Source organism: Mesoplodon mirus, assembly GCF_964341445.2.
Source record: "Mesoplodon mirus genome assembly, chromosome: 4".
In the NCBI taxonomy this organism is placed as follows: domain Eukaryota; kingdom Metazoa; phylum Chordata; class Mammalia; order Artiodactyla; family Ziphiidae; genus Mesoplodon; species Mesoplodon mirus.
Window position 1 is genome coordinate 8,511,463 of NC_138979.1, and position 27,928 is coordinate 8,539,390.

Below are 27,928 nucleotides of genomic sequence, written 5' to 3' on the forward strand. Positions count from 1 at the left end.
TGTGATGGGTCCAGGTCCTCAAAACCTTACATTCTCGTGGACTAAACAAACAAGCACACGACCACGACATAAGGGGAAATGAGGTCACCAGCATTAAACAGAAGGAAGAGAGTAAAATGAGCCCCATGGATAAGAGGTCAGCAAGTGTGTAAATGGGATCTCTCGCTCATCTCTCGTTCGAGGAGCTGCCTGGTCAAAGAGATGGCAGAGAAAAGGTGAAAGGACGTGCAGAGGTATAACCTCTCTGCCTTGCACAAACTCACACCCCCAGCCTAGTCAGCATCTGTTCAGGTAACAGCTGAAGGACCTGGGTTGCAATTCAGGAGTATAAACAGCAAGCAGGTTAGCTGATAGGGCCCGTGTGTGTGCAATTGCACCGAGATTTTTTTTAAATCAGAAAACCCCATTTTTCGCTCCATACATTTTTATCCCCACAGAAGAGTAGGTTCCTTTTGTTTTTCACTCATTCGTGCATTTTCTATCAAACCTCCTCCAATCATGCTTCCATTCCTCCCACTCTACCAAAACGACTCTTGTCAAGGTCAAGGATGCCTCCCCACAAGGCCAAATCCGATGGTTAATCCTGTTCGCGTGCTATGTGACTTACCAGTAGCAGTGGGCACAGCTGGTCCCTGTCGCGTCCTCCATGGAAAGAAACACTCTTGCCGCTGGAATCCAGGACAGCGCGTCCTCCAGGTTTTCCTCCTTATCACAGTCAGGGCTCCTCCCACCAATCTCCTTGAGGGTTTTCTTCATCTGCCCGAAGGTCTGGGCGCCAGAGTGCCCCAGAGCTCAGTTCAAGGCCTCCTCTTTACCATCCACAGTCACTTCCTGTAGCTCTCATCTTGTCCATGGTTTTAAGGTCTTATGCCGAGGACACCTGTGTTTCTCCCTGTACCCTGGGCCTCAGCTCTAAAACTGGTACAACCCTCCAGCCCACTCAACAGCTCCACATGGATGTCTAACGTGCTAACACGTCCAGAACTGAATTTCTGACATTCCCTCCAAACCTGCTCCATTAATGACCTTCCTCAGCTGAGTTAGAGGCAACTCCAATCTTCCAGGGCTCAGGCCAAAACCCCTGGAATCAACCATGATGACTTTCTTTCTTATCTCATGGTCAACCAAATGGATGTGAAATCCCTGCCCTTAGAAGTTATATATTCTCCTGGGAGAAGGGTGGGGGGCGGAATGAAAGCAAAGTACATGGCACATTAGAAGATGTGTCCTGAGGACAGTATTGGGTAAGCAAGGTCGGTCAGCGGAAGATCTAGCCCATGACAGGAGGGGCAACACCTTCTCCTCCACGTGAGGTAAGAACAGGTGGTGAGCGTGGGAAACAGACCTGAAGCTTTGCCTCCATACTCAACCCGGTGTGAGAAAAGATAGGTGAGGCCGTCCTCCAGGTGAGACAGGAGAGGAGGGCAGGGTCGGGCTGGAGCAGTCACAGGTGAGAACAGCCCCGCGAGGAGAGGAGGTGGAGAACGCCCTCCAGGCGTCACTTGGGGCCCAGGTGACACCGGACACTTGGCGTGTGAACTCCTTCCGGTGGCACCGGCTGGTGGGCGCGGGAGGGAACGTGCCAGGCCTGGGCTGTGCAGTGCAGTGTGGCCGGAGGGCGGCAGGGCGGGAGAGTAGACGGTCCTGGTGATGAAGTGAAGCGGTGACAATGGGATCTAGACGGACTACACAGAAAAGCCAAGCCAAGCAGGTGACGATGAAGCAGCAGTGAGCGGAAGAATGCGTGGACAGGTGGTCTTGGAGAGACTGAGGAAGAGCAGAGTGGGAAGGAAGGAGAGAGGCACGCGGACGGGACCGCACGGCCGGACAGGAGGTGAGAGGCCCGTTTCTCCATCCTCTTAGTTCTCTGCGCTTGGGGTGAATACCAGGATCTAGGAGCAAAGGCCACGCGTGCCAGTGGGAAGCCAATCTGAGCTGGGGGTTCCGGAAGAGGACCCGGCCTCATTCCCCCTTGCGCAGGAACTGCAAACCCGGCTGCCTGTTCAATCAGGAGGCCAAGACCACGCCAGTTATTTTAACAGAAAGGGTTGAATATCAAGGGTTGTTAACAGGGTACTGAAGAGGTGACAGAGATGATAACCAAGGGAAGCAGCCAGCACCCTTAGGGCTGGGAAACAGAGAAGGGACTTTGAAAACCTAGAAGCTGAAGGAGGCACCCCGCGGAGCTGGGAGTCAAACCTCTGAGGCGTGGACACCGCGCAGCTGGTACCAGTGCCTCGGGACTTGGCAGGACCTCATGGAGCCAGGATTCAAATGTCTGAAACGGGCACCGGGCGGACGGCGCTGCAATTTTCGAGGCAAAGCTGGTTCTATGAAAGTGTGGCAATCCTGCGAGCCAGGACCACCTCCTCCAAGAATGAACTGTCACTGCTGGGCTGCGACCCGCGGCTGGGCCACCACCGTCAGGGACGGGAAGCAAACATCGAGGAACAGGCCCCTCCTTCCCTCCTCGGGGTTCCCATCTCCCGTGTGCCCCGCCATCAGTGAACCCAACAAAAAGCCAGTCAGCAAAGGAGAAATGTGGTTTGCAGGGTCTCATCCCAAAGCAGGGTGTGGCAGGTGCCGTGGGAGAGGCAAACACCATTTTTTATAATTTTGCAAAAAATACATGTACCCTTTCGGCCCACGTTAGCGTAATGTGAATTACTGTTCTAGAAGGGACCGTGGTAATAACAGGTGGAAGCATATCAAGATACTTTCCCCCGGGACTTCCCTGGTGGCGCAGTGGTTAAAAATCCACCTGCCAATGCAGGGGACACGGGTTCCAGCCCTGGTCTGGGAAGATCCCACATGCCGCGAAACAACTAAGCCCGTGCGCCACAACCACTGAGCCTGCACTCTAGAGCCCGTGTGCCACAACTACTGAGCCCGCGTGCACAACTACTGAAGCCCATGTGCCTAGGGCCCGTACTCTGCAATGAAAAGCCACCACAACGAGAAGCCCGCGCATGAGAAGTAGCCCCCACTCGCCGCAACTAGAGAAAGCCCACGCGCAGCAACGAAGACCCAACGCAGCCAAAGATAAATTATTTTTTAAAAAAAGATACTCTCCCCCAAAATGAAAGCACAATCGTGCATTTTCTCAAACACTTTTCACATCCATAGAGGTATTCACGAGTTTATTCCTCTCAAAGTCATTTCTAAGTCTAATGGAGATTTGGCAGTAACACAAGAGAACAAGAGCTAGATGCCTCTGTCCAACGGAGCGACAAGAATCTCCACCACAGGCCAGACCTCTGTCTGCTCTGAAACCTGGCTGTCCCTGAATTGCCTTTAACGTCCGTTTCGTTCATGGCTTTTCTGCAGTTGAAATGACCTGGTGCCGATATCCAGAGCTCATTCCCGCGAACAGTTACACTTACGTGTATCATAGTAGGACGTGGACGTGGCAGAGTCAGGTCTTGCTCCCGCTGGGGTAGACACACTTGCTACACGCCTCAATGGTTCTGAAAGCTGAGAAATCTGAGTAACGTATATATTGCTTAGGGACTGAATTCTGCAGAATATATGGAAACACAACGGCAGGAGCTTACCCAATACTGCCCTCACAGAACGTGAGGCCCAGAGGAAGGCTACTGTGATGGTTAATTTTATGGGTCAACTTGACTGCGACCTGGGTGCCCAGATGTCTGGTTAAACGTTACTCTGGGTGTATCTGTGAGGGTGTTTGTGGATGAGATGAACATCTGAATCGGTGGACTGAGTAGAATACTGCTCTCCACTGTGGATGGGCCTCATCCAATCTGTCGAGGGCCTGAACAGAACAAGACGTGGGGTAAGGGAGAAGCTGCTCTCTGCCTGACCGTGGAGCTGGAACGCTGGTCCTCTCCCTCCCTCAAAGTGGGACTTCCCATAGGCTCTCCTGGATCTCCAGCCTTTGGATTCAGACTGGAATTTATACCACTGGCTCTCCTGTTTGCAGGCAGCAGATCATGGGACTTCTCAGCCTCCATAATCAAAGGAATCAACTCCATATATACAATCTCCTTGTAGGTCTGTTTCTCTGGAGAACCCTGACTAATACAGTGGTTCAAGGTTTGAACAGTGATGCCCATGATGCCATTAAAGAACTGACTCCACCATCTTTAGCATGGGTCTCCCACCGTCAAGACTGCAGGATGGCTGCAAAGCACTGAAGCATCATGACCACTTTTTAGGAAAGAAGAGAGAAAGGGCAACATTTTTGTTAACTAAGTCTATCTTTTTTTTTTCTTTTTTAGAAAAGCAACAGGTTTCCTGGAAGTCCCACCCAAAAGACTTCTATCCATATTTATTGGTAGAACCTGTCACAAAACCAGCTCTAACTTTAAAGGGTCCTAGGAGAGCAAGTAGCTTTTACTGTGCTCACTGCAGCTCTGCACAAAGTAGGGCTCTGTTGGTAAAGGAGAGGAGAATGAAAACAGGATAAGCAGCTGGCCGTGTCCATACCATACATATACGGCCCATAAACTTGCAGACCTAAAGAAGAAAAATACAAACCAAGTCTTAATGAAATAGTAATCTAATAAAACTGTAAAGTTTGACAAAAATACAAAAACTCACACGATTTCCTCTTCTCTAAATCCCACACTCAGGCATGCCACTATGAAAAAGATTATGTTATTTAAGATTCACATGATTTGATTTTTATAAAATCTGTCTGGCAAAGATAGCTGACAAAGGTTATGCCTGAGCTAGTTACAAGATTATTTGCCCTATGCATAGAAAACCCTGCATAAAGGCAAGCCACAGGGCGGGAGAAGTATTTGTAATATATATATCTAACATAGGACTCATAGCCAGACTATATAAAGAACTATAAGTCAGTAAAGGCTGGGAAGTCAACAGATAAAAGTGGACAAAAATAAATCTTGAACAGAAACTTCCCAAAAGACAAAATCCAATGGCCATTCAGTACGTATTAAAAATGCTTGACTTTACTTGTCCTCAGTGAAATGCAAAGTAAAACCACAAAGTGACACACCATGTTAACCCACCAGAAGAGCTGAAGTGGAAATGACAGAGCACATACCAGGGGAGGCTCGGATGTGGGGCCCCTGGACCCCTCAAATCCTGCACGTGGGATGGTAACCTGGCACAACCGCTTTGGAAACCTCTTCAGCGATACCTTCTGAGTACACACATATCCTGTGCCCCAGAAATTTCTCAGCTTCGTATATACCCTACAGAAATTTATACTCACCAAAAAATGCATGTACAACATTCATACACAAACTGGAAACAACTCATACGTCTATCAAGAGTAGAAGTGCAGAGAGCAGTGAGAATGAAAGAACCACACAGACACACAAGGATGAATATCAGAAACTGTAAGTTGAGACAAAGAAATAAAATGTAAAAGGAGTCACGTATAACTGACCTCATCTATAAATGGGCAAATTAAAAAACAAGCAAACTCCTTTTTATGGTTGAGTAATATTCCATTGTATCTACGTACCACATCCTCTTTTTCCATTTGTCTTGTCGATGGGCATTTAGGTTGCTTCCATGACCTGGCTATTGTAAAATAGTGCTGCAGTGAACACTGGGGTGCATGTGTCTTTTTGAATTGTGGTTTTCTCTGGGTATATGCCCAGGAGTGGGACTGCTGGGTCATATGGTAATTCTATTTTTAGTTTCTTAAGGAACCTCCATACTGTTCTCCATAGTGGCTGTATCAATTTACATTCCCACCAACAGAGCAAGAGGGTTCCCTTTTCTCCACACCCTCTCCAGCACTGTTTGTAGATTTTCTGATGACGGCCATTCTAACTAGTGTGAGGTGATACCTCACTGTAGTTTTGATTTGCATTCCTCTAATAATTAGTGATGTTGAGCAGCTTTTCATGTGCTTCTTGGCCATCTGTATGTCTTCTTTGGAGAAATGCCTGTTTAGGTCTTCTGCCCATTTTTGGATTGGGTTTTTTTTTTTGATACTGAGCTTCATGAGCTGCTTGTATATATTTTGGAGATTAATCCTTTGTCAGTTGCTTCATTCGCAAATATTTTCTCCCACTCTGAGGGTTGCCTTTGCGTCTTGTTTACGGTTTCCTTTGCTGTGCAAAAGCTTTTAAGTTTCACTAGGTCCCATTTGTTTACTTTTGTTTTTATTTCCATTACTCTTGGAGGTGGATCAAAAAAGATCTTGCTGTGATTTATGTCAGAGAGTGTTCTTCCGATATTTTCCTCTACGAGTTTTATAGTGTCCAGTCTTACATTTAGGTCTCTAATCCATTTTGAGTTTATTTTTGTGCATGGTGTTAGGGAATGTTCTAATTTCATTCTTTTACATGTAGCTGTCCAGTTTTCCCAGCACCACTTACTGAAGAAACTGTCTTTTCTCCATTGTATATTCTTGCCTCCTTTGTCATAGATTAGTTGACCATAGGTGCGTGGGTTTATCTCTGGGCTTTCTATCCTGTTCCATTGATGTTTGTAGAGACGTGGTGGACCTAGAGACTGTCATACAGAGTGAAGTAAGTCAGAAAGAGAAAAACAAATATCGTATATTAATGCATATATGTGGAACCTAGAAAAACGGTACAGATGAACCGGTTTGCAGGTTAGAAATTGAGACACAGATGTAGAGAACAAACGTATGGACACCAAGGAGGGAAAGTGGGGGGGCAGGGTGGGGGGGTGGTGGTGGGATGAATTGGGAGATTGGGATTGACATGTATACACTAATATGTATAAAATAGATAACTAATAAGAACCTGCTGTATAAAAAATAAATTAAAAAAACAAAACAAGCAAACTAACTCATTCAGGGGATGACCACTAATGGGTACCAGGTTTCTCTTTGGGGTGATGAAAATGTCCTGATGAAAATCAGGACCATGGCTCTGACTAGAATGAGGCGTGAAGAGATTTCTGGGGCATTAATAACATTATCTTTCCTGACTCGGATGCTAGTTACTTTGGGAGATGTTCACTTTGAAAAAAGTTATATGGTATTCTGATTTATGCACTTTTCTGTATATGTTACATTTCAATAAAAAATTTACAATAAAGGAAATGTAATCTAGCCCTGAGTCTTGGGAAATAATCTTCAAAGGGCTAAACAAACCCTCAACAGGTAACTGATTAAGAATACCTGACTCCGGGTATCTCTGCCCCAATCCTAACTCATGCTTTTAAACAACCTCTTATTTATTTTATAATATCTTATTTATTCTTGCTGTACACAATATACAGCCAGCCCAAGGTTGTACCTATCTTTACTGCCAAATCTCTTACAGAAGGATTATATGAGGCTTGTCCTGGTGCTTCTTCTATGGACACGTCTCCCCATTTGAAACCTAAGAATTATTACTTCAAAAGTATTTAACATTTGAAGTACTCGAGGTTTTATCATCTGCTAAATTTCACATTAACCTTCAGAACTAAGTGTTTTCTCTCTCTTTGTATTAAAACAATAAAAAAGAAGTAGAGTCCTGTTGCCCTGAATTTATCCACCAGGTCATTTCCTTCCATAACTCTGATAACTCCTTTTTTTTTTTTTTTTTTTGCTGTACGCAGGCCTCTCTCACTGCTGTGGCCTCTCCCGTCGCAGAGCCCAGGCTCCGGACGCGCAGGCCCAGCGGCCATGACTCATGGGCCCAGCCGCTCCGTGGCATGTGGGATCTTCCTGGACCGGGGCACGAACCCGTGTCCCCTGCATTGGCAGGCGGACCCCCAGCCACTGCGCCACCAGGGAAGCCCTGATAACTCCTTTTAATCTGTGGCTTTCAAACTGCTGGTCACAACATATTAATGAGCTGTGAGCCACTTTAGAGGGTCACAACCAGCATGTTTTTTTTTTTAAATAAGAAACACAACAGAAAAGAAAACATAAGAACGTACCGCACATGGTATGGTCAGTGCTTTTGTTACACGTGCATATATGCAAGGAATACTGGGTCTCCACACACTTGTTATTGTCGTCTGTGAGTTGTGGTCAAAACGTTTCAAAGCTACAACTTTAATCCTCCCACTTCACAGGATGGCAGAATCTCGAAACCAGGCTCCGAGGACAACACTCACGGTTTACGATGTCTCCTAAGCCTCAGGGGAAGGGCAGTTGGAGAGCAAAGGCAATTTGGTTTTGGCAAGTTGTAAAATCTGGGCGTGCAGAGGGCAAGGAGAGCCGTCCACGCCAGTGACCGGACTGTGGTGGCAGGAAGCTCGGTGACAGCAACTGTCATCACCAACGATGCTCAGAAAGCGCCTCAAACCTTCTTCGCTGCCCTCCGTGGTCAAAGGAATGTGTTCACCTTGAATGCTGGGAGAAGGCGGACAATTATTTCAAAGCTGGTGCTTAAGGACAGAGAGGAGAGACTAAACAAGAGGAAGTGGCCTAGTTAAACAGAGTAACCATTACCATCAGCACAAGGATTGGTTTGGACAAGCTGTGTAAGAGTTTGTGGAAAAATAAGTAAATAATCCATGCTTTCATAATAAACTGTTTTGGGAAATATAAAAAACATTTTTTTTTAAATGAGCGTGGTTCCAGAATCTTGAATGGGCTCTGCTCACACCACAGCTGCCGCCGCCCACACTGCATTCCCCTAGTTGGTCCACACCACCAGAACTTATTTTTAAATTTCAAAAGATTTTAAGGTTACTGTTAACCATTCCAGGACTACTGCATAGTTATAACTCAGCCAATCCAACTGCAGAGTCTGTGATGAAAACCAGTTGCCGTGATGGTGTTCCCACAGCGACCCTCCGGGGACCGGAGCTGGCTCCTGACTCTCGACAGCTGGCAACCCTTACATACACCTGCCATGAGAAAGTGCTTTCAGTTCAAGCCTCCCAGTGTGACGCCATACCATGAATTTCTATGGGACAGACATTCTTCCAGGGGCTCCACGCACGAGGACGGGGAGGAGAGAGGCATGACACACCAAGTTACACTCTTGGAGATATTTGCACAAAGGAAATGGCCGCAGCTCAACCCAAGCTCCCCTTTCACTGAATCTGCCCCACTTAGCTCTACTACCCTTCTAGGTCCAGAAGCACTAAAGGGGGTTATTGCAGGGCTGCAAAAGAGCCAGTGATAGGAACCCCCCAAGTTCAAAGCTACCAAACACTTTCTTTCATATAAAAAGACAATTGTATTTCTACAGTATTTACTGGTATCAAATCCCAGGACAATCTAAAGGGCTAGAGTGGGTCAGGAGATCAGCAGAAGGAAAAACTGAACATTAAGAAGTCGCACCGCTATCAACCCTATTTTCTATTCCTCCAAATTCTTCCTGATAGTTCAGAGTCGCAGCGCACCCTAAATGGCGTTGCTAGTGGCAGCTGCCTTCCTCGCTCTGGTCTCTCGGGACTCCTCCTCCTTCCTACAACATCAGGACCATCCTTTCTCTCTCCCCGCTGTGTGTCAATTGTCTTTGGCCTCAGCCTTCTTTTCCTAGTTTTCCCCAAAGGCTAGAATCACAGCCATGACCTCCAGACTGCCGCAGCCCCATGCTGCAGTGCTGAAAAATACTGCTCAGTCTTTGCTGTTGGCAAGAACACTCCTAAGAAAAGCAGTATTTACTTCTGAGGGAAAACCAGTGTTTCACTAAATATGAGTCCAGAAAGACACGACTCCTTTGGAAAGGAGTCTGAGCAGGTGGGAGATAGAAAGGGAAAAATATACTTAGTTCAGGATTGTGACTGATTTTAAAAGACAGGCCTTTATTGTTTTAGAAATAGCTAAAAAATAGAAATATGCAGCAGCTGGTGAACTAAGTTTTCATGATTTGGACACTGCGAGAGGTCATTTTTTAACACACCCCCATGATATCTGCAATCCTCTGAAGATCTTTCACTTCAGGGAAACGGAAGACTTTTCCACAAGATCTATGTCTTTCAACCTAAGCCCAAAATGACCAACATTCACAGCACTGCAGAATACAGTACAACTCTTTTTTCTAACCATCTATCCACACTGATCAGTTTCAGAAGATACTGGTGTCACATGACGCAGTTTCTTCTTTGTGGTGGAATATTAACTAACAGCAAATGGGAAGACAACACGAAATTAGCTGACTACCATGCTGACTGGGAATTAAAACGAAGTAACCTGGGGAGTGTTCGTTCAACAATATTTATAAACAAGTCCTATACAACAAGACTACATGAGAGAAGTCTAGACTGTTGTCATCTCTTATGAAAGTCTGTCTCTTATTTGCTCTAGTAAGCTCTCTTCGGTTGTAATTTAATAAGAAGAAACGGTTTCTAAAGTAGGCAAGGGGGCTTCCCTGGTGGCGCAGTGGTTGAGAGTCTGCCGCCAATGCAGGGGACACGGGTTCGTGCCCCGGTCCGGGAAGATTCCACATACTGCGGAGCGGCTGGGCCCGTGAGCCATGGCCGCTGAACCTGCGCGTCCGGAGCCTGTGCTCCGCAACGGGAGAGGCCACAGCAGTGAGAGGCCCGCGTGCCGCAAAAAATAAATAAATAAATAAATAAATAAATAAATAAATAAATAAATAAATAAATAAAGTAGGCAAGGAACCCTGATTCAATTTAGGACAGCAGGCCTCAGCCACCATCACACACATGACCAGCGGACACGATCAGCCAGGCACAGCCACAGACCCCACAAGTGGCCAAAACTGCCTCTCGAGGCTTCCCAAGAAGGGCCAGAAGAAGTGACTGTGAGCCCACCTGCACACGCGCAGCTGACTCCAGCCCCACCGCATTCTCGATCCTTCTAAACTCAGAACTGGCTCACAGTGTGAGCAGCCATAGAGCCTGGACACAGTAAATGCTTCATAGATGCTCCTACTAGCACGCTGCTGCTACCACGATCGTTCTCGTCACGTGAGCCCGCCCGCACTGACCCTGACGGCAGGTTGGGGAAAGCTACTTTGTCTTCACTCCAACAACAAGCACACAACTGTTATTTACTGAGCTCTTACTTGCCAGGCAGCGTGCTAAGCATGTTCTTTTACTTAAATACAACAGTGATGCCATGAGGTATGAACAAGTATCACCACCATTTGCAGATAAGGAAGCTGAGGCTTGGAGTGAAGTGACTTGCTCATGGTCGTACATACATACTCACACCCTTACGTGCACAGGTGGGGAGCTGCAATATGAGGTGAGTTAGTTCTGACTTCGGAGCCCCGCTCCTACCTCTAGCCGGCAGTGCCAATCCACCTGCTCAGGCAACTTTCTATTTCCCCTCCTGCCTCTATCCACTGAGTCCTCTCAACCCCTAAAGCGCAGTGATTCGTCACAATTCTCTGGGGCTGACACTGTGCAAGATTCAAACGAAGCCCTCGTTTGTGCAAACTCAGACCCAGGACCCACTGTCTCGGGCAGCGGCCAAGAGTCCTGGCATCTTCCTCTTCTGCTGGGCGGGGTGGAGCTGGGACAGGTGTCCACCACCGGTCTCGGGAGGATGACACTCACGGGCAGTCCTATTCTAGGAAGAACCAGTGGCAGCAAAACATCCCCGTTCGTGGCTTGACAATCCATCTCCCCACCTTGAACCTTGATGCACTGGGGTTACTGAATGTGAACTTCTGCTGGTTTAATATACCATCTTTGTGTTCCAAACTTCTATTTCCTGTTAATTGTATCTGTCCCGAGAGATGACCAATACTAAAGTTTACACACTTTAAAAGATAAAAGCAAGCTCTGAAATGCAAGAAAAATAACACGTAACAGTAGTAACATTTACATTCAAATCTATTGCAAGATGGCAAAAGTTCAGCAACATTTAAGGACTATCAAGTTTCATTAAATGGTTCCATGTTTTTGTTGAAAAATATAAAAATATTTTTCTATAAACACTTCATAAGAGGCAATGTGAAAATTACCATATTTTACAGAAATAATTAAGTCCATCCTCAAAGGTTCCTTTTTAATCCTTTAACTGCAACTTTCAGGTCTAGGGGGGAAAAGTTATTTTAAACCCTGTCCTGTGACTGTTGTCTACACAGTTAAATTATGGGGGAAAGTCTTTAGAACTTAATTTTTCGACTATTTAAGATAAAAGCAAGACAGAAATCACTTGGCAGTCAGATGTGACATGAGAGCCAACACAGTTCTGAAAACCAAGAGCTGCATTAGGCAGAACTCAGAGACCAGAAATTCCTTTTTCTTCTTCCCTCGTGCCTGTTGGCAATTCCGCAAGTCCACGCCAGGCTTCCTTAAGTTTCTTGTGATATTCACGGGCCGCACACAGATCTCACAATGCATTGTACTCCACACATTTCGATGGATCTGTAGGAAAGTGCTTCTGGCAAATGGTCATTAACCTCTTCAATCCCTAAGAAAATAAAAATAAATAACGGTTGGTTATGATATGGTTAAACTATTCTCAATCACCCTCCTCTGTGTTCCCTCCAGTTTACCAACGTCCCCACTAAAATGCAGCAGTCCCCTACAACACCCCTCAGATGTACACTGAGAGAAAGATTTAATCGTGTGCACTCAGAGAAAGGTACAAGATGGTCATAGCTTGTTCACAAAAACAATAACATCAAAAGTACCAGAAACAACCCAAATGTCCATCATAGGAGAATATGTGAATAAGCTTTAGTATGCTTACAAATGGAACATACTACATCAGTAAAAAAGAATTACCTAGAGCTACAATTTAGCCTTTCTCCACCAGGTTCCAATAGAGAACTAAGCCCTGCTGGCTAGCCTAAAGCATCCATTATACGTAATGAAACAGCTCCTCTCCGATGTACCCTAAAAGGGTGCTACACGTGTCCCATCCTTGAGAGAAATGAGACAACAGGCACTCAAATCATCTTCTGTGTTCTACGGTCCAAATGAGGAACTCTAGTTGAGAACAATGGATATACATGAATCTTAGAACGTTAAATGTAAAAAGCAAGTGGCAAGGGGCTTCCCTGGTGGTGCAGTGGTTAAGAATCTGCCTGTCAATGCAGGGGACACGGGTTCAAGCCCTGGTCCAGGAAGATCCCACATGCCGCAGAGCAACTAAGCCCATGTGCCACAACTACTGAGCCTGCGCTCTAGAGCCCGCGAGCCACAACTACTGAAGCCCGTGCACCTAGAGCCCGTGCTCCACAACAAGAGAAGCCACTGCAGTGAGAAGCCCGCGCACCGCCAACGAAGAGCTGCCCCCACTTGTAGCAACTAGAAAGAGCCCGCGGGCAGCAACCAAGACCCAACGCAGCCAAAAAAAAAAAAAAAAAAAAAAAAGCAAGTGGCAAAATGCTATATACAGTATTATACCATTTAAAACTTTTTTTATTATATATAATTTTTACAGGTTACTTTCCGTTTACAGTTATTACAAAATATTGGCTGTCTTCCCCGTTGTTGTACAGTACATCCCTGAGCCTGTCTTACACCCAACAGTTTGTACCTCCCCCTCCCCTATATTGCCTTTCTCCCCCCGCCCCCCAACTGGTAACCACTGGCTTGTTCCCTGTGTCTGTGAGTCTGCTTCTTTTGGTTATGTTCACTAGTCTGCTGCATCTTTTAGACTCCACATGTCAGTGACGTCACTGTCTCTCTCTGACTTGTTTCACTTGGGCATAACGCCCACAAAGTCCGTCCCTGCAGCTGCAAAGGGCCAAGTTTCACTCGTCATGGCTGAGCAGTACTCCACTGTGTATATGTACCACCTCTTCTATCCATTCGTCTGTTGATGGACACTTGGGCTGTTTCCATGTCTTGGCTACTGTAAATAGTTCTGCTATGAACATTAGGGTACATGTATCCTTTTAAATTAGTGCTTTGGGGTTTTTTCTGGATATATACTCAGGAGTAGAATTGCGGGGTCATATGGTAGTTCTATTTTTAGTTTTTTAAGACACCTCCTTAATGCTTTCCACAGTGGCGGCCCCAATTCACATCACCACCAACAGTGTGCAACAGTTCCCTTTTCTCCTCATCCTTGCCAGCACCTGTTATTTGTAGACTTTTTAATGATGGCCATTCTGACAGGTGTGAGGTGGTATCTCATTGTGGTTTTGTTTTGCATTTCCCCGATGATGAGCAACGTTAGCAAAAGCATATTTGCATGTGCCTGTTGGCCATCTGCAGTTCCTCTTTGGAAAAATGCCAATTCAGTTCTTCTGCCCATTTTTTTAGTGGGCTATTTGTCGAGCTGTAATGAGCTTGTTTATATACATTGGGTATGAATCCTTTATTGGTCATATCATTTGCAAATATTCTCTCTCATTCAGTAGGCTGTCTTTTAGTTTTGACAATGGTTTCCTTTACTCTACAAAAGCTTATAAGTTTAATTAGATCCCATTTGTTTATTTTTGTTTTGTTTCCATTACTCTAAGACGGATTCAAAAAAATATGGCTTCAATTTGTGTCAGAGTGTTTTGCCTGTTTTCCACTAGGAGTTTTACAGTATTTGGTCTTACACTTAGGTCTTTAATCCATTTTGAATTTAATTTTTGTATATGGTGTTAGAGAATGTTCTAATTTCATTCTTTCACATGTAGCTGTTCAGTTTCCCCAGCACCACTTATTGAAGAGACTGTCTTTTCTGCACTGTACCTTCTTGCTTCCTTTGTCATAAATTAATTGACCGTAAGCCATGGGTTTATCTCTGGGTTTTCTATCCTGTTCCATTGACCTATGTGTCTGTTTTTGTGCCAGTACCATCATGTTCTGATGAAAGTCAGGGAGCCTGATTCCTCCAGCTCTGCTCTTCGTTCTCAAGATCGTTTTGGCCATTCGGGGTCTTTTGTGTTTCCATACAGATTTTAAAATTAGTTGTTCTAGCTCTGTGAAAAATGCCATTGGTATTTTGATAGGAATTGCATTGAATGTGTAGATTGCCTTGGGTAGTATGGTCATTTTAACAATATTGATTCTTCTACTATTATACCATTTTAGTACAACTCAAAAACAACTTAAAAATAATATATTGCTGGGCCTCCCTGGTGGCGCAGTGGTTGAGAGTCCGCCTGCCGATGCAGGGGATACGGGTTCGTGCCCCGGTCTGGGAGGATCCCATGTGCCGCGGAGCGGCTGGGCCCGTGAGCCATGGCCGCTGAGCCTGCGCGTCCGGAGCCTGTGCTCCGCAACGGGAGAGGCCACAACAGTGAGAGGCCCGCGTACCGCAAAAAAAAAAAAAATAATAATAATATATTGCTAAGAAATACACACATAACATGGTGGAATTATTTTTGAAAAAGCAAGGAAATGACAAATTGGGGATAATGGTTACTTCTGGGGTACAGGAGGAAAATACAGATTTATGATCTTCAGAAAGTTCTCGTTCTTAAGCTGGGATTAAGGCCTTTACACATTTATCTTATTCTTTGCTTCATCACTTGCCTATCACAGGTATTCTTTTTTACGTAGCAAATATTACACAATAAACAAACTGTACTATAATCATAAAAACTAGTACAGAAACTAGCACAGACATGACCTGGCCAATTCTGCATGATGTAGTCTTAGTACCTACGACACCGCCTTTGTCCTGTACCTTTGGCATCTGTTACCATGGCCTTCGGTTCTTTTTAGACAAATGCTATGAACGCCACAAATTCCCATGATGTCACAAATCTCAGGTGCTTTCTATCTCTTCTACAATCTGGCCAGTTCTCATCCAGTCTATAACTTCATAGTGATATTTTTAACGGATGACAAGAACTGTCACAATTAAGATTCAATCAGTCCCTTTCAACTCATCCTTCAGTCTGTGATCTTTTAAAATCCTTAGTGGGCATTTTATTTTCAGTTATGCTTCTTAGCTTTCTCATCCACCAGCGAGCAAACATGCCTCTAAGTCATTATCCAAATTCTCAAACAGGCCAGGGACAAGGGCAGAAACCTGCGATGTGCCACTATAGATCTCTCCAGAACAATTCTGCAAGCTTTACAACTAGCATTGAATCCTATTTACTCTCTTATCTACCAGCCTACAAATGTCCTTGTTTACAAGGAGAGACTTCGTCAGATGTCTTACTGAAATCTAGACATCAAGAGCAATATTGATAAGTTACTAAAAACGACAACCAATAACAGCAGCACTTAATTTTAATGATCTCCAAAGCAATTTTTGGCACAAATTATTTTAAGGTTTCTCCTTGCATTCACAAAAACTGCAACGACCCAGTTCCTATCACAGTAAGAACAATGAAATGCCATCAGAGGCCAAAGGCTATGTTCAGGTCTATATTAGATATGAAAAAATATATAGCACACTGCCTGGTACTTAACTAGTATTCCCCCCAAATTCACTTTCTTTCCTAAAAATGATACAATGAAATATCATCTGCTCTTAAAAGAAGAAAGAGTTTCATGACCCAGTGGGAAAAGCAGAGTATGTTGCTGGAATTATACAATCTAGTAACAGAAAAGTGCATCTAGAAGTCTGAGCAGGAAGGGTAAACCCCCTCAAAATACATACTAATGTGAACAGGTAGAGAAAACATCACCAAAGATCTAGAACTCGTACTCTGTAATTACCTACATATTCAAACAACACTTAAGCTAAGTAAAATCACCAAAACCAAAACAAAACAATGAGGTAAAAAGCCTGCCAAATCTCTTTGGTCCCACAGTAGGCAGATAACACAAATATAAATTACTTCTATGAAGGGAGCTATAATCTAAGAGATTCAACATCAGAGAAACATGATTTTCAAACATTTCACATCAGGTCCTTTGTGGGTTCAAAGACGGTACATATTATGCTATTTGAGGAGTGGGAGTGTGGAGGGAGGTTACCCTTCAGCTGGTTCCCACGAAGGGAGACTTCCGCCAGCCAGTGCGAAGAAAGCCCGGCAGTCCGCCCTGCCCCTTGTTCTGCTGGCGATGTTGCTGCTCGCTGCGTGCCTAATCGGAGTTGCTTTAGGACAAAGACCCTTCCCTCTCACAGTCCAGCTTCTCCTGCTGTGAATTCTAATCCTGTGGCTGCAGAACTGGATCTGTAGCCATGGAAATGTATGTGATATCATTAAAAGGATCCTAAGTCTCCTGAAGGAACAGGTGAGAAGAGAGGCAAAGCTAGGAAAGGGAACAGTCCAATGAAAGACTAAACAGCTTTAATCTGCAGCAAAACACAGCAAGAATTATTATGAGCCAAGGAAAGGCAAGCAGATGCTAAGACGGCTGGGGGTCATTTTCCTTACACTGTAGGAATTAGAATTTTAGGTGTTTGTGCCTTATTGAAGATATGTGTGATGCTTATTTACACTCACTGAACAGATTCTATGCTTAAAAAATAAATATTAAGAGTACCCCGTCTGAAATCTTAGCTGTCAAACAGCTGTGAAACTCAACAGTCTCCATCATAAACAGTTACCACGGAACGTTACAGTAAATTTTTGCCGTAAGGACTGACGGCCCCCAGCACAGGGTGTTAAAGGGGCATAACCTGACGATAACATATGAGTATTTTCCAAATGGAAACAAATCTTTTCAGTTAGGTCCCTCAGGATTTTAGTTTCAAATTGCTTGGGGATGCTTCAACCAGTAAGACAAGGAGCTGCTTAGCTTAGCTTATTGCAAATAGCTTTCTAAAAACAAGTAGTATTTTTAAATATAATTTTCACTTTTATAAAAGCAATACATTTATTTAATAAATCCTTATTCAGTGCCTACTACGTGCCAAGCACTGCTCCAGGCTCTGGGAATAGAGCAGGAGAAAAAAAAGAGAAAATATCCTCACCCTCATTGAGAATAAATTCTAATAAAGGAAGACAGACGAGAAACAAAATATGTAAAACGGACAAGAAACAAAATGAGTATGTAAATATCTAACGTGTTGGATGGTGGCAAGTGCTATGGAGAAGGTCAGGCAGGCAAGAGGCGTGTGTGGATGTGGGAAGTGACCGGAAGGGCTCTGGCTCTCCCTGAACTAGGGAGCCACTGTAGGGCTCTGAGCAAGAGAGCATCACAGTCTGGTTTGTATTTTAACTGGATCCCTCTGGGTGCCATACAGAGACTGAACAGAAGAGGGGCGAGGAAAGAAGCGCAGAGAGGAGACACGCAGTCATCCAGAGAAGACAGGCAGGTGCCAGACCCAGACGGTGGCAGTGCAGGTGGTAAGAAGGGATCACCCCAGATGTAACCTGAACGGTTTGCTGACAGGACATGGGCTGAGACAGAGAGAGAAAAGCCAAGGGTAATCCCATGTTTTGCATGCATGTTATTGTATATATTTTTAAAAGCACATAGTTCTTCTATCAAATAAAAGCAGTCCCCTGCCTCCCCCTTTCCAATCCCTAATTCCATCACCCCAAAGGCAACCACTCCAAATCTCTTAAGCGTTTCTTCTGGTATTTACTGCCATATTTCTAGATACTACATGCTGACAGTGATTTTTTTTCCAGTTTTTATTTTTCTACCTCCTATGAAAGGTGAAGATTTCATCTCTTACACTACGTGCACGGGCCCCACCTATGCACACACGCGCCTTTCTCTCCCTCTCCTCCCCCAAGTCACAGTTCTCAGTGAGCACGAGGTTCAGGATATACCTCATAATGTCTACACAAATATTGTCCAAAACAGAGCCAATATCCTTTTTCTTAGGTATTCTTCCCCATCTTTTTGCTTTTCTGTGTAGATATCAATTCATTCTCCAACAGTGAGACGGTTCTCAATATGACCAAACACATCAGGTAGTACATCTGTTCCATTTTCTTCCTGGAGCCCTCTGTCTTTTCTGTTCCAATCTAGATCAACTGAATTCCAGACCTCCTTGTACTGCTACAATCCTAGAGCATCCCTTCACCTTCAACCTGGGAATTCCTTTTGCCCTGCTCCTGTGCTGGATCTTGTTGTCTGGATCTTTGTTTGCTTCCCTCATTTTGGTGGAGCACATCCTCAAGTATTAGCAATATAACATAGTGGAGTTAAGACTATCCAAGTTCAAATCCCAATTCCACCACTTACTAGCTGTGTGACCTTGGGAAATTACTTTTCCATGCCTAAGTTTCCCCACGTGTAAAACAAAGAAATCATAGTATCATCCTCTTACTACATATGTGAGAGAGAGAAGAGAGAGAATATATATGTGCTGAATTGCTGCAGTGAGCACACAGTAAACACCATGTAAGTGTTAGCTACAATGATAATGATTCCAGAGAATGGGTACATGACACAAGATGGGTCACATTTTTGAGACTTTTCCTGTCTGAAAATATCTTTAACCTATACTCACACTTGACTGTTCATGTGGGAATAGAATTCTGAGTTGGAGACTTTTTCCCTTACTAATACAAAGGCATTGCTCCACTGTCTTCCAGCTTCCAGAACCATTAATGAGAAGTATGAGGGCATTTTAATTCCTGAGTCTTCATAAGTGACCTGTTTCTTTTCTCCAGAAGCACTGAAAATCTCTTTATCCTTGGCCTCCAATATTTGATTATATTGAGCCTTGACGTGAGATCCTTCCTATTCATTTGCTATGAATTCAGTGAGCTCTTTTTTCATTCTAGAAATGCATGTCCTTCAGCTCTGGGAATTCTTCCTACATTAATTCTTTATTTCCTACCCTCCAATTTCTCTGTTCTCTTTTTCCTGGAATTTGAACAGTTGCAGACCTTATAGATTGACTCTTTTGTTCTCGTATATTTCATAGTTCTGAGATTTCCTCAACTTTATCTTATAACCCTTTTATTTAATTTTTAAATTTCTGCTATAATGTTTAACTTCTGAAAGCTTGTTTTAATTTTTTTTGTAGCTATTGTTATTTCATAGTTACAACCTTCTCTAAGGATATTAATTTTTTAATCAAAGGGGTTTTTTCTGTCCCCTATGCTATAATTCAGTTTCTCTCAACTCCTTTTTTTCCATGTGTTTTGGTCTCTGTCTTTCATGTTGGAAACTTTTCCTGAATGTCTGATGATCCTAGGTAAACAAGCATATTTATGAGTAAGGCAGTAAGGAGCTAAAGGAAACTCACCGAATGGGCAGGGCTCATCAATGGAACTTCATTTTAGGACAATATGGCAGCAAGTTAGTTTTTTCATTAGCAGAATACTAATTGTTGGTAACTGTACATCTTTTCTCTTGGGTCAGTTCACAGAGAAGAACCCTCCTGTTTCCTGAGGTGGGATAACAGCCTGGCTGCCAGCATCAGAGGGACCAGTGGAGAAAAGGAACCAGAGGTCTCATCTGTCAACACACAGACCCTCACTTGAGTTGCCTGGTTTGAGTAGGGCATCTCACCCTGCCTGAGGCTACAAATCCCTCAGAAAGTTAACCTGTTTTCTGCTATAAGGGAGAAAGGCAGGAGGGCTGACTTGCACAGGGTAGAAGGAACCTCTGGACTACTTATCCTATTCTCAACCACTCCTTCATTTTCAGTCCCATCCCATGGTCCAGTCTTTTTCTTAAGATTTTTTTTTGATGTGGACCATTTTTTAAAGTCTTTATTGAATTTGTTACAATATTGCTTCTGTTTTATGTTTTGGTTTTTTTGGCCACGAGGCATGTGGAATCTTAACTCCCCAACCAGGGATCAAATCTGCACCCCCTGCATTGGAAGGTGGAGTCTTACTGGACTGCCAGGGAAGTCCCTGGTCCGGTCTTTTAGAAGTACCTAAAAGTCCCATGTCTTGAGCCTTTCCAGATTCTACAGAGTCCTCATTAATGGCTCCTTAATGACTTTCTCCCCATACAATATTTAACTAAAACTGATTTTTTTTAAATCAATACTGTTTCTAGGAAAACATTCTGCATTTAAAAGTCTAACTGATGAACTGTACACTTAAAAACGGTTAAGATGGTAGAGCTGAATAAAGATTTTCTTTAAATGGTTAAGATGGTAAAATTTATGTCATATATATTTCACCACAATTTTTAAATAACCTAATTGCAAGCATTACAGCATATTCTAGATAAGGCATAAAAATATCAATTACATATACAGTTTGGTGTATCACAGTATGTGATAGAGGATACAAATCCTGGATAGAGTTGTTTATATCCAGATAAATCAATGAACCATTAAAACAATCAACCTGCATCAACTCAAAAAAACAGCAATTTCTTATCATTGCAGAAAGCAAATGCTTTTTAAAACCAAACCAGGGCTTCTCTGGTGGCGCAGTGGTTGAGAATCTGCCTGCCAAGGCGGGGGACACGGGTTCAAGCCCTGGTCTGGGAGGATCCCACATGCCGCGGAGCAACTGGGCCCGTGAGCCACAACTACTGAGCCTGCGCGTCTGGAACCTGTGCTCCACAACAAGAGAGGCCACGACAGTGAGAAGCCCATGCAAAAAAAAAAAAAAACAAAAAAACACCAAACCAAATTGCACTCATACCCTTTTAGCTAGATTTGCCTTTTATTTTTATAAACTATCATTAGTTAATAGGACTTGAGGAAGACTTTTTTTGTTTTTAAGTAATCTCCTTACTGAAGTATAAGGAAGACATTTTATCTATTATTTCTGTTCCTGTCACTAGTGTACCCTGTAAGAACAAAGTCTTGAAAATGAAAGCACAGATGCGTTTAATGGTGCAGCCTAGGAACGTGAAGAACAGGGATAAGTTGAGAACATTTTCCATGCAGCTATTTAAATTCTGTCAACAAACTGCCAAGGTTCTAATAAAGGAATGAATTACCATGAGATACTTAAGTTACTAATTAATCCTAACTTCAGACTAAAGGAATACATATTTGACTCGAAATGTGATTTTCAAAAAATGTGTACTTAATGATGAAAAGTTAATTTCTACAATATCAACTAACATTCATAGCCATGCATAAAAAGGCCAAGCCTTCAAGAAGTGTCCACAGGAATTCTTTTCTTACAAGTATATGATTAAAATTGAGTTGATCTGAATTACTCATTCTAGACTTTTTAATACCTGATCTGGATCTAGCTACTTGGGATGATGGCAGATGAAGGCAATCTCATGCTGCTTCTAATGAAGAGTCCCAGTGCAAGTATTAAATGTATTAAAATATTCAGGATCTGTAGGACTTAGTGGAAAATTAAAGAAAACTAACAGTTTGGGACTAAATCTTCTTCTGGAGTGTATGGTAAGAAATAGAGAGCTGCTCTCAATTTTTACTTGTCTGAATGTTTGATACATAAAAGAACATTATTTCCAGTTCAAAGGTTCATCACTTCACAGAAAGGAACAAATTACAAGTGATAATTCCATTTTGAAAACAGCACTCACGTACTTAATGAAGTTAGGTAAAAATGTATGCCAAATGACCAATTTGACCGAAGATTTTATTTATTTGACAAGGCCTTCACACTGCAGGGTGATCTTTTTTTTTTTTTTAAGCATGTGGTTGAGAAATATAAGAGTTAACACCCCAAGTTAAATGTCTATTTAGCCGCCAGCTAAAAAGAAACGTGGCACAGCTTAGACCAGCATTCCCCACAGTGTGCTTCTACCCAACGATGGTGTTCTGTAATATTAAAAGGTAACGTATGTGAAAGAGAAATGATAGCACTATTTTTCTCTAAAAATTTCTTTTAATATGCCAGGAAGTTATTAAATGGGTAAACGGTTTGTTACCCAAACAACTTGCCTTTAAGAAACGGTTTATCAGAGCCAAGAATGCCAGGAGGTAGCATAAGGCCGCTTGACCCACAAATGTGTGACATACAATCTGATGCATAGGGAGTGTTTACCAGCTAACCATGACATGTGCACACAACACATGGACCAAGGTGTGATCACTCACTGCAGTAATGTTTCTGTTATACCATTTTCAGCAATTCACGAACATATTATAAATTTACAAATGTTCCATGAACAACTAAATTTGACAAATTCTAGTACAGGTGAAATATGCCAAAATCTGAAATGCAGATATAAATATCTGACATAAAATGCTGGAATGATGTTTTTACCAGGGAATTTACAAACTTAAGGTTATTGAACACAACTTGCCAGAGAAGATTACGGGACATTTTGCCTTTCGGAACAGTGAAAGCTTGAGGAAAATTATTTGGAAAGAATATTACTCCTTGATCTTCTAATCCCCAAAGAAACCTGTGTTGTAACACAGCACACAGACTAATCTATATGAATCAGGGAGGGTATCCACAGGAAACAAAGGGCATACTCAAACTGGGTAATTTGATGGTATAGTTCCAAGGACTTTACAAAGGCATGGGCAAGACCGGGACCCATGAGCTGGCAACTCTGCAAAGCTATGGCTAGCCTGTTTTCTAAGGGAGAGAAGAGTGGTTACCAGAAACCCAGAGAGGGTAACTAACTGTATGGAGACGGCTGTGGCCTTGGGTGGAAGGGTGTAGTGACTCTACAGGGAGGAAGCCAGGGAAATAAATACCCCAAACTCGTTCTTCTCCCACCTACAAAATGCCTTCCAGTCCCTCTCATCGCCTGCCCCGTTCAGAAGTCAGAGGGCAAGGGAGCCTGTCCATGTTGTTCATAAAAGCCAGGTTTCCAGGGCACAGAACAAGGTGAGGAAGGATGGAGTGGATCTGGAGGGCAAATCACCATGTGATGTCAATTGCAGCTTTTCTTCCTGCTCTTCCTTACCAACAAGTAAAGAACACCCAAGATATGAACCTTTTCAAGAGATGTCTTGAAATGACTGAATTATAAAGAGTCTAAATAATCAAGAACTTTCTTTAATCTGTGTAGAAGAAGCTTTACCCAAATCTGGGCCAAGGCTACATCTGCATTTGGCAGACCGACCAAAGTCCTTGAAGTTCCTACCAACAATTTCCATCTCGCCCTACATTTGAGGCTACCAATAAGCTATACAACTTCTCTTCGATCTACATGGTGAGCAAACCCTCCCTGTGGTGTGTTTAATTTTTGTGAGAAAGAGAACACTTCAAACAACTTTCACAGTTTAAATTCTACAGAGGTTTGCATAAAACCCAAAGATGAAATCATGTTACAGTAAAGAGCCCCCTGAATTGTTTTTACCATATTTCAGAAAACAGTTACTTCTCACCAATATTTCCACATTAAAAAAAATTACATATTGCAAGATTTCATTTAAATGATGTCCAAGAACTGGCAAAATTAACCAATAATGACACATGTCAAAACCGTGGTTATTTCTGATGGGAGGAGGAATTAGGCTGGTCAAAGGAATGAGGGAAACTTCAGGGGTGCTGCTTGAAATCTCCTATGATCCAGACCTCATTTTATATCTTGATAAATATCACATATATATGAAGAATCATTGAGCTATACAATTAAGATTAGTACACTTTACAGGCTCCACTGTTTACTAAGGTTTATTGTATCTCAATTTAAATAGAAAAATTTTATTCAACATAGTTTTGGAAGTTTTAGCCACAGCAATCAGAGAAGAAAAAGAAATAAAAGGAATCCAAACTGGAAAAGAAGAAGTAAAGCTGTCACTGTTTGCAGATGACATGATACTCTACATAGAGAATCCTAAAGACGCTACCAGAAAACTACTAGAGCTAATCAATGAATTTGGTAAAGTAGCACGATACAAAATTAACGCACAGAAATCTCTTGCATTCCTATACACTAATGATGAAAAATGTGAAAGAGAAGTTAGGGAAACACTCCCATTTACCATTGCAACAAAAAGAATAAAATACCTAGGAATAAACCTACCTAAGGAGACAAAAGGCCTGTATGCAGAAAATTATAAGACACTGATGAAAGAAATTAAAGATGATCCAAACAGATGGAGAGATATAACATTTCTTGGACTGGAAGAATCAACATTGTGAAAATGACTATACTACCTAAAGCAATCTACAGATTCAGGGCAATCCCTATCAAACTACCAATGGCATTTTTCACAGAACTAGAACAAAAAATTTTACAATTTGTATGTATGGAAACACAGAAGACCCCGAATAGCCAAAGCAATCCTGAGAAAGAAAAACGGAGCCAGAGGAATCAGGCTTCCAGACTTCAGACTATATTAGAAAGCTGCAGTAATCAAGAAGGTATGGTACTGGCACAAGAACAGAAACATAGATCAATGGAACAGGACAGAAAGCCCAAAGATAAACCCACACACATATGGTCACCTTATCTTTTTTTTTTTTTTTTTTTTTTTTTGCGGTATGCGGGCCTTTCACTGCCATGGCCTCTCCCGTTGCTGAGCACAGGCTCCAGACGCACAGGCTCAGCGGCCATGGCTCACGAGCCCAGCCGCTTCGTGGCATGTGGGATCCTCCCGGACCGGGGCACGAACCCACGTCCCCTGCATCGGCAGGCGGACCCTCAACCACTGCGCCACCAGGGAAGCCCCTGGTCACCTTATCTTTGATAAAGGAGGCAAGAATATACAATAGAGAAAAGACAGCCTCTTCAATAAGTGGTGCTGGGAAAACTGGACAGCTACATGTAAAAGAATGAAATTAGAACACTCCCTAACACCATACACAAAAATAAACTCAAAATGGTTTAAAGACCTACATGTAAGGCCAGACACTATAAAACTTAGAGGAAAACGTAGGCAGAATGCTCTATGACATAAATCACAGCAAGATCCTTTTTGACCCACCTCCTAGAGTAATGGAAATAAAAACAAAAGTAAACAAATGGGACCTAATGAAACTTAAAAGCTTTTGCACAGCAAAGGAAACTATAAACAAGACGAAAAGACAGCCCTCAGAATGGGAGAAAATATTTGCAAACGAAGCAACTGACAAAGGATTAATCTCCAAAATATACAAGCAGCTCATGCAGCTCAATATCAAAAAAGCAAGCAACCCAATCCAAAAATGGGCAGAAGACCTAAACAGACATTTCTCCAAAGAAGATATACAGATTGCCAACAAACACATAAAAGGATGCTAAACATCACTAATCATTAGAGGAATGCAAATCAAAACCACAATGAGATATCACCTCACACCGGTCAGAATGGCCATCATCAAAAAATCTACAAACAATAAATGCTGGAGAGGGTGTGGAGAAAAGGAAACCCTCTTGCACTGTTGGTGGGAATGTAAATTGATACAGCCACTATGGAGAACAGTATGGAGGTTCCTTAAAAAACTAAAAATAGAACTACCATATGACCCAGCAATCCCACTACTGGGCATATACCCAGAGAAAACCATAATTCAAAAAGAGTCATGTACCACAATGTCCATTGCGGCTCTATTTATGATAGCCAGGACATGGAAGCAACCTAAGTGTCCATCGACAGATGAATGGATAAAGAAGATGTGGCACATATATACAATGGAATATACTCAGCCATAAAAAGAAATGAAATTGAGTTATTTGTAGTGAGGTGGATGGACCTAGAGACTGTCATACAGAGTGAGGTAAGTCAGAAAGAGAAAAACAAATACCGTATGCTAACACATATATTTGGAATCTAAAAAAATAATAATAATGGTTCTGAAGAATGTAGGGGCAGGACAGTAATAAAGACGCAGACGTAGAGAATGGACTTGAGGACGCAGGGAGGGGAAGGGTAAGCTGGGACAAAGTGAGAGAGTGGCATGGACATATATACACTACCAAACGTAAAATAGATAGCCAGTGGGAAGCAGCTGCATAGCACAGGGAGATCAGCTTGGTGCTTTGTGTCCCCCCTAGAGGGGTGGGATAGGGAGGGTGGGAGGGAGACGCAAGAGGGAGGAGATATGGGGATATATGTATACATACAGCTGATTCACTGTGTTATACAGCAGAAACTAATACACCATTGTAAAGCAATTATACTCCAATAAAGATGTTAAAAAAATTACAAGAAAAATTACCCTATTAAATGACTTCCACTATTACCTCCTCAGCAAATATCTTAACGTAGAAAAGGTTTGGGTTTATACATTTACCAGGTGTCCGCAAACTACGGCCCACGGGCCACTTACCCCTTTTATAAATGGAGTTTTACTGGAACACGGCCACTGGTTGCTTTCACACAGCTGCAGGGCTGAAGAGTTGTAGCAGAGACCTATGAAGCCCAAAGCCTAAAATATTTACTACCTGATCCTTTAAGTTTGTCACTTCCTGACTTAAAACTTCAAATAATATATTTAAACTGTCCCTTTGTAGGAATAATTCAACTCAACCTCACCCAAATACCAAAATAAGAGGAAAAAGATTTAAAAGACAGCTTAGGAAATCACTCAGTTAACTGTAATCAAGAATTTCGTAAAACGCTAACATGGGGGTGGCTTCATTGTGCCTTGAGCTGCACTATGGGTTTATTTTAAGACAGATCAAAAACTGGTACTTTATTTGGCCTCACACAATGCTAATTTTTTGTTTTTGTTATTGCCAATATTTTAAAAATAGGAGCATATGCTTTTTTAAAAAATTACGGATTCTAGTTACCTCTAAAATAAAAAATAAAGGAAGATGGAACAACACTAGAACCATATTCCTACAAGGTAACAATGAGCTGAAGTGACTCCAGTAATGGTGAGGCTAAGAGTCAGCTGACACTTCACACTGTGCCTGCGCTGTCCACTTTTTAAAGTTTTTATTTTATATTGGAGTATAATTGAACTAACACAACATTGGTAATCAACTGTCCACCGTTCTTATCACAGAGTTGAGAGGAAAATGAAAATACTGCTTCTATCTGTGGCTACATGAAAAGTAGGAAAAGAAAAGAGAGACCGAGGGTCAGGGGCTTCTTAACCCTCAGCTCACCCGTTACCCGACTATCCTGGGTGTGTGAGTTTGCAACCTCAGGTTTAAGCAATGGCCTCTAGGGGAAACGGCAGAGAAGTATCAGAGAAATCAACAGACCAGAAAGGGCAACAGTTAACTGGATGCTTGCACACATCAAGTGGTAGGGATCCCCCCCCATATCCTCTAAAGCAGCCCTACTCCTATTTTGGGGCAATTCTCCCTGTTAAAAAGCTTCTTTGGGGCTTCCCTGGTGGCGCAGCGGTTGAGAGTCCGCCTGCCGATGCAGGGGACACGGGTTCGTGCCCCGGTCCGGGAAGATCCCACATGCCGCAGAGCAGTTGGGCCCGTGAGCCATGGCCGCTGAGCCTGCACGTCTGGAGCCTGTGCTCCGCAACGGGAGAGGCCACAGCAGTGAGAGGCCCGCGTACCGCAAAAAAAAAAAAAAAAAAAA

The 27,928-nt window shown here is 43.0% G+C and overlaps 2 protein-coding genes across 3 annotated transcripts in view; one reads left to right on the top strand and one right to left on the bottom strand.

Annotated features, from left to right (window-relative positions):
- Positions 1–11,519, top strand: part of FRMD4A (FERM domain containing 4A) — a 350,648-nt gene extending 339,129 nt beyond the window's left edge. The window contains exon 23 of the mRNA XM_082618234.1: positions 7,984–11,519. Coding sequence (XP_082474360.1) covers positions 7,984–8,044 — 61 coding nt within the window. The 3' untranslated portion in view covers positions 8,045–11,519. The remainder of the gene's footprint in view (positions 1–7,983) is intronic.
- Positions 11,520–11,791: 272 nt separating this feature from the next.
- PRPF18 (pre-mRNA processing factor 18) overlaps positions 11,792–27,928 on the bottom strand; it is a 49,519-nt gene continuing 33,382 nt past the window's right edge. For both annotated transcript variants that reach the window (XM_082618253.1, XM_082618252.1), the window contains one exon: positions 11,792–12,253. In XM_082618253.1, coding sequence (XP_082474379.1) covers positions 12,173–12,253 — 81 coding nt within the window. In that variant the 3' untranslated portion in view covers positions 11,792–12,172. The remainder of the gene's footprint in view (positions 12,254–27,928) is intronic.